The sequence below is a fragment of the Elephantulus edwardii genome, unplaced genomic scaffold, assembly GCF_000299155.1.
Source record: "Elephantulus edwardii isolate Elephantulus edwardi_28Jun2011 unplaced genomic scaffold, EleEdw1.0 scaffold00218, whole genome shotgun sequence".
NCBI lineage: Eukaryota > Metazoa > Chordata > Mammalia > Macroscelidea > Macroscelididae > Elephantulus > Elephantulus edwardii.
In genome coordinates this window covers 1,413,162-1,420,374 of record NW_006399968.1, presented here as the reverse complement: position 1 = coordinate 1,420,374, position 7,213 = coordinate 1,413,162, and the positions used below count along the sequence as shown (strand labels likewise).

Sequence of the window (7,213 nt, the reverse complement as noted above, 5' to 3'; positions counted from 1 at the left end):
CAAGGTTGTTTCACTGATACACAGATACAGGTTGTTAATGATTCTTCCTTCAGTCTAGATGCCACTTTCTTCTTCATATTGTTGAGCTTCTCAGATTATTTGTTCAACATGTAAATGGAATAATTATGGTGAAATAATACAACCTTGTCACACACCTCTCGAGTTTAAGCCACACATTATCCCTTTGCTCTGTTTGAACAACTGTTTCTTGACCTACAGACGTTCACATGAGCACAATTAAGTCTTCTGAAATTCCTACACTTCATCATGTTTTCCATAATTTGTTTTGATCCACACAGCTATTAACTTTAATTTGTGCTTATTATTACTTAGCACATCCAGGTGACTATATTTTCAGGCTTTAAAAATGAGAAAATGCTCTGTGGGAGAATCCACCGTATGCCCCATGGGAGAAAGATGGGTAGTCTCCTCACATATGGTTTACTGCCTCTAAAAACCCACTGGAGTGTCAACTAGGAGTTGATTCCAACTCAATGGTACACAACAACAAGATAGAAGAAGTTTCTTCCTGGGACAACAGTTTATTGAAGGACACTGACATCTTGCTATTTAGATGGTAAGAAATTGTTAACTGTGTTGCTGGTGATGAGCTTCAGGCAGGAATGAGCCCCGAAGCTGAGATTAGAAAGAATCTCATGGAGGAAGTCCGTAAGTGGTCAAGAAGGGCTTCTTCAAGGGTACCTCATCTTTCTCATCCATTCTTCCACTCCTGAGAGCACCATGCACCCTGGTCTCCAGGACTAGTGAAACTCATGGAGCCACTGTCTGAGGTTAGGCTCTGATGGTCACAGGCACTTTCATCACTGGACATGTGATGCAGAGCTGTGCTGTGGCCACTGGATGGATAACAGCTTGGTTCATGAACATTTTAATATTGTGACTTTAACAAAACTTTACAGAAAAGTTTGATTTTGATTCATTCATTGTTGCATAATGCATCCTCCATCCTCTTAGCTTGCCCCTACCTCAGTTCACTTTGCAAGGCACCTCTTATTTTGGATTGTTGTCATACTTATAATGGCTAATCATTTATTCCTTTTAAACAGTTGCTCCCCTCATCTGTTCCAATGCAGTGTTCATTGTCCACTCTTTTCTTACTCTCCTCTCACTCCTCCCATGTCAGTCCTGCTATAACAGTGGTGTTATGCAGTATTTGTCCTATTGTGATGGAGATATTTCATTCAGCATAATGTCCTCTAGGATTACCCATGTTGTGTAATGTTTTACAAATTCAAAAACAATTTATGGCCAGTTGTTTTTAGTGCTGCATAGTATTCATATTATGTAAATGATTCATGAACATTTTAGATGACAAGTCTGTAGCCCTACTGTGTTGCACTGTGCTGTGGGCAGGGTGTGGGAGGGATTGGCTTTGGGGCACTCATGTGCACCGTTTCAACTTGAAACGTTAAACACTTGACCACACCTGTTTATGGGGATTCAACCACAGTTAGAATGTTTGGGGATGGGTTTTGTTTGCTTTTTTAACCTCAAGAGTTTACAGTGTTGTGAACATCTGGGCCATTTACAAACCAATTCTGGGTTAAAAGTCAGAAGACCAAATTTCTGACTTGCAATTAGTATCCTGGTGTGAATAGGCTGGCCTAGACCTGTCTGGGCTTCAAGGTTTCCCTCTGGCAGCCCAAGATAGCCTTACAGTAAATTTACAGAGTGCAAGGCTGACAGAAAGCATTACAGGAGGTAACCAGAGCTTTCTTAGGATTCCAGTTAAAACCTGCAGATACTTCTGTGGACACTGTAGCAGGGGTGCCCCTCCACCAGCCAGAAAACCATCTTAATGACTAAATGCATGCAAAATCATTTTTTGTGTTTATATACTATTTCTTCCTAAAAGACTCATACAGTGGTTTGCAGAGAAATGGAAACCTAGCGCTAGTTCTAAATTGTTTTGGCTTCATTTGATACACTCTTCTCTTCTACAATAGGACTTCTCAGTGATAATAACCCAAAGATTACTTTTCACACTTCTTTCATTTTTTATAATTCCTTTCAAAGACTTCTTACTCACTCACAGTAAAGCTGCCTGGGGGCTTTCAGCAGGTTCAAAAGTAACCAAACAGTGTTCCACTGCTCGATGAGTCAGGGGATTTGGGGAAATGCTGCTCACAAATCAAGGGGGAGGAGAAAAGTACAGGAAAGGACTTTGCTCTCCAGGGAGAACCAGTGTGCAGATTACACCCCTGAATTTTACTTGCTCTGGGATCTAGGGTCACAAAATCTGGACAGAGAAACTAGTGCTATGACATTGATGCCACTACCAGCAGGGTAACACACCATAGACCATTTCAGCTAGTGTGCTGACCCTTTTGCCCAGATGCTCCTTAGCATTTTTAAAGGGCCCAGTGCCTTTAAGAAAACTTGACTTTTGCCTTGTAGGGTTACACACCAGATTGCATTTGAGAGGAACTTCTGTTATTAGTAAGGAGCCCTGATGGCATAATGCTTAATGTGTCATGCTGCTAAGTGAAACATTAGTGGTTCAAATCCACCAGCTGCTTAAAGATTTACAATCTCAGAAACCTGGTATGGGTTCCATTGAGTCAGAAATGACTCAATAGAAGCGGGTTTGGGCTGCTGTTGTTAGTTACTGCAAGTTGGAACTGACCTACAGCTCACTCTCCAGTAGATTTTCAAAGATAGTAAATCTCATAGAAGGAAATTGCCCATCTTTCTCCTGTAATTTCCCATGCAGGCCATGGTCTTATCAATAACATGTTATGGTACTGAGAGCTGGACAATGAATAAAGGTGATGGAAGAATTGATGCGTTTCAACTGTGGTGTTGGAAGAGAGTACAGAACATCCCATGGACGGCCAAAAGAACAAACAGATATGTCTTGGGAAAGGTGTAAGCAGAGTGCTTCTTACAGGCAAAGGTGATAAAGCCTCATTTCACATACTTTGGCCATATTTCTAGGAAAGATTATTCCTTGGAGAGAGACATCATGCTTGGCAATGTGAAGGGATGGCAAAAGAGAAGGAGACTCGTGACCAGGTGGATGACACAGTGGCTGCAGCAGTAGGGTCAGGTGTGTCAGCAACTGTGAAGATGGCACAGGAAAGGACAGGGTTCAGATCTGTTGTTCACAGGGTCGTTATGAGTCATACTTGACTCAGTGGCATCTAACAACACCATGGCAACCTCTTTTGCTGTCTTCACTATCACTGGTATGTTTAAGCCCTTGCTTAAAACCTTTCTTGTCAATCCATCTCCCTCATTCTTGTTGGCTTTCTGTATTTACCAACTGTGCTGTGATTTTCTATTCAAATCTGCATAACTAGAGTGCTTCTTAGCAGCAAGGATGGTGACATTTCATCTCAGACATTTGGGGTGTGTTGTCAGGAGACGCTAGTCCCTGAAGAAGGAGGTAAGGCTGCGGAAGGTGGAGGGTCAGAGATGGATTGATGCAGCAGCTGCAGCCTGGGCATGAGCATGGAATGATTGTGAAGGTGCAGCAGAGGGCTGTTTTGTTCTCTCATATGTGATGTCACTGTAACTTGAAATCAACCTGGTGGTAGTGGGTATAGAATAAACAAATCTTAGGAGAAATACAGTCAGAATGCTCCTTTGAAGCAAGGATAGCCAACTTCAGCTCACTTACTTTGAACATGTCATCAGGAAAAGATGAGGCCCTGGACAGAAAATGCTGCCAGGTGCTGCTTCTAAGAAGCACTCTAGTTGTATCTTTTCTAAGACTGATTCTTCTATAACCACTGCCATTGAGTCAGTTCTGCTCCTAACAACCACCACGTGGATTTTTGAGGCTCTAAATCTTCACAGGAGAAGATTGCCCATGTTTTTCCTTCATGGGGCTATGATAGCAGCCAGATGCATTGCACACACTGCACCACCAGTGGTTCTGTTGTTGCTGCTGTTGTGTACTGTTGAGTCAGAACCAACCCATCACTGACCCTCCAGTGGATTTTCAAAGGCAGTAAATTACAAGGGTGGAGATTGCCCATCTTGCTCCTGTGGACAAGCTGGAGGATTTGAACCACATTGCTTTGGATTGGCTGTACAATCTCAGCATCAAGAAAGCAAAAATACTCACCATTGAACCTATAGGCAACATCATGATAGATGGAGAAAAGAGTATCAATTGTCAACGACTTCACCTAACTTGGATTCATAATCAATACACTTGATACCAGCAGTCATTAGATCAGAAGATATGTTGCACTGGGAAAGTCTACACTCAGGAGCCTCTCCAAATTACTGAAGAACAATGATGTTAGTTTGAAGACTAAGGTAAACCTGATTCAGGCCATGGTCTTTTCAATCACTTGTTATGCATTTGAGAACTGAACAATAATAAGAAATGTCTTTGAACTGTGGTATTGGAGAAGAGGACTGAATAAAAGAACAAACCCATATCTATTGGAGAATTTTCAGTCAGCGTGCTCCTTGTAAGCAAGGATGGTGAAGCTTTATCTCATATACTTTAGGCATGTTGTTAGGAGAGGCTATTCCTTAGAGAAGGGCATCATGCTTGGAAAGGTGGAAGCAAGGTAAAGAAGAGGAAGACCCTCAACTATGTGGACTGACACAGTGCCATGTGTGTCAGAGACTGAGAGGATGACACAGGGTAGGACAGAGTGTTTTGTTTGTAGGGCCACTATGAAGCATACTCAACTCGACGGCATCTCACAAAACAGCAAGTCATCCAGGCTTCCTTAGAACAACAGATGTTCCCTTCTCTCACACCCTCTCCCAAAAAACCAAAACAAAACCCTAGGAAATTATTCTGTAACTTTTTCTGCCAAATTGAGGCTCCTTGTTTTTAAAACAGAATCTGAAGAGTAGGAAGAGACTAGTTTGGGACTTCAGGTTCCTAGGCAAGATTATTTGAACAGGCTGGCCCACAGTTATTTACCCTAATGTGTAAACTAGCCCACCCCCTAATGGATATGCCAACTGACAGGTCCAATCACCATCATTGTAGAAGGACACTAAAGGAACAGCTCTACAGAAAAATGACCCCAGTTGGGGATTGATCTTCTAGGGGATCATTTGAGAAGTAGAATTCTGAGGCGCCCATAAACCTTAGAAAATTACTACCTTGCTCAATGAAATTAGTTGTCCAAGAAGATGCTATCACATCCTCTTGATCCTCACCCTTTGTTCGCATGCCTCTTTTCTGTCCAACCCTCAGCTACCATGGCCTGTGGCATTTCTGTGGAGCCACAAGACCCAGGCATGGGGACATGAGCTGAGCTGGCTGTGGTCTGTGAAAGCACTTAGAACAGCAGAGGGATGGGAAAGCACGCCTGCTCTGTAAACATACTTACCTACTCTGCTGTTGTTGTGTACTGTCAAGTTGGAATAGACTCATAGTTGACCCTCCAGTGGGTTTTCAGAGGCTGTAAACTACAAGGGAAGAGATTACCCATCTTTCTCCTAAGGAAAAGCTAGAGGATTTGAAACGTATGCCTTTGGTTTGTCAGTGCAGTTCCTTAATACTAGGCCATCAGAGTGCCCTCTTACTGTCTCAAGTCCCAACTATGGTTGTTTCCATTAAGACACCTTCATGCCCATGGCATAAAATTCTTGTCATGCAAATCTTAGCCCTCCTTCCAGACCAGGCCCCTGTCATCTTCTCCCTGGCTGTCCTGGCTGCGTCTCCCCTCTTCTCTCCAGCACCCTTCATCACGCACCCCACTGTGGCATTGTTTTGCTTTTCTTCTATTTGTTGACTTGTTCCAGTCTCCTCCACTACTTGGGGAATTGTCTTGGCCATTGAACTGAAGGCTTTTCTGAGGAAAGGGCAAAAAGCAGAATGAAATGTACACTAAGCTGTATTAGTGTAGCTGAGGATGTCCCGAGACTCCAGAATTGGGAGAAAATATTAAGAAGGACCTTTTTCTCTTTGTCATGCAGGATTTGATGACCTTAACGTGTGTCCTGACCCAGGCACACCCAAGAATGGCTTCAGGAACCCAAGCAGAGGGGTGTTCTTTGAAAGCTCTGTGACCCGGTTTCACTGCCAAGACGGATTCCAGCTGAAGGGCTCTACAGAAAGACTGTGCATGAAGCACCTTAATGGGACCCTGGGCTGGGTCCCAAGTGACAAATCCATCTGTGTGCAAGAAGGTAACATGCTTTCCTTACTGTGCAAGCAGGCTAGGACTTAGCTTGTCAGTGCCAGGGATACCTACCTTTTGTGATGGGGGGAAGATGGCAGATACCCTGGGGTCTCCTCTCTGTTTCAGAGCTCAGCCACATGAAACTGGGTTTGGGAAACCTGTTCTCAGCATAAGAAAGGTCTCAATTAAAACCCTGATAATCACTATTCTAGTCAATACAAGACAACAACTTGGTTATTAGAGCTATTAGTTATTTGGCTGCCAACTAAGCATTAATTTCCATGATACTCAATAAAAAGTGAAGTAAATATTGTCCACCAACTGTAAATAAGGAGACAGAAGATGTATGTCACTCAAAGGATCGAATTAGTTACTACTTATCAGTTCTGTGTATTGTGGGATTTGCTTAAGGGAAGGAACAATAGGAAGAAACAGGTGAAGAAAGATCAACAGAGGAGAAATGTGTTCCTTTGTTCATTTATTTCCAGCATTTTCCACTAGCTGCAGGGAGCTCTGATAGTCTAGTGGTAAAGAGTTGCACTGGCAACCCAAACGTACATGGTTCAAATCCACTAGCTGCTCCTAGGGAGAAAGATAGGCAGTATCCTCTTGTGAGATTAATTGCCTTCAAAAACCCATTGGAGGGTCACATATGGGTCTGTTCCAACTTAACAGTACTCCTCATCATCAACAACTCCTAAATGTATTGATGATGATGAGATAATAATTTAGTTTTAGAAATTATCCCTAATCTGTTTGTTGAATCAGCTTGATAATTCTTTTGGTTATTTTATTCTGTATAGGAATATTTGTTGTTGTTGTTGTTGTTGTTGTTATGTGCCATCAAGTTGCTTGCAACTCATACTTGTTAGGTTAGGTTAGGTTAGGTTAGGTTAGTGGACTTAAACGAGAAATCAGAGAGAACGAGAGAAAGCTTAATGCAGCTTTATTAAAGGGGGGAAAGGGGAGCTCCCGGTGAGTTCCTCATCCTGGAGAGGCAGAATGGGAAGTCACACTGTGAACTTACTGGGGAGGATTTTTATAAACAGAGTCTTTAGGGAGGGACGTTCCATTCTGATTTACGAGCT

The 7,213-nt window shown here is 42.7% G+C and overlaps 1 protein-coding gene across 1 annotated transcript in view; it reads left to right on the top strand.

Annotated features, from left to right (window-relative positions):
- The window catches only part of SUSD4 (sushi domain containing 4), a 362,690-nt gene that overhangs the window by 237,414 nt on the left and 118,063 nt on the right, over positions 1–7,213 (top strand). The window contains exon 3 of the mRNA XM_006898056.1: positions 5,920–6,132. Coding sequence (XP_006898118.1) covers positions 5,920–6,132 — 213 coding nt within the window. The remainder of the gene's footprint in view (positions 1–5,919; positions 6,133–7,213) is intronic.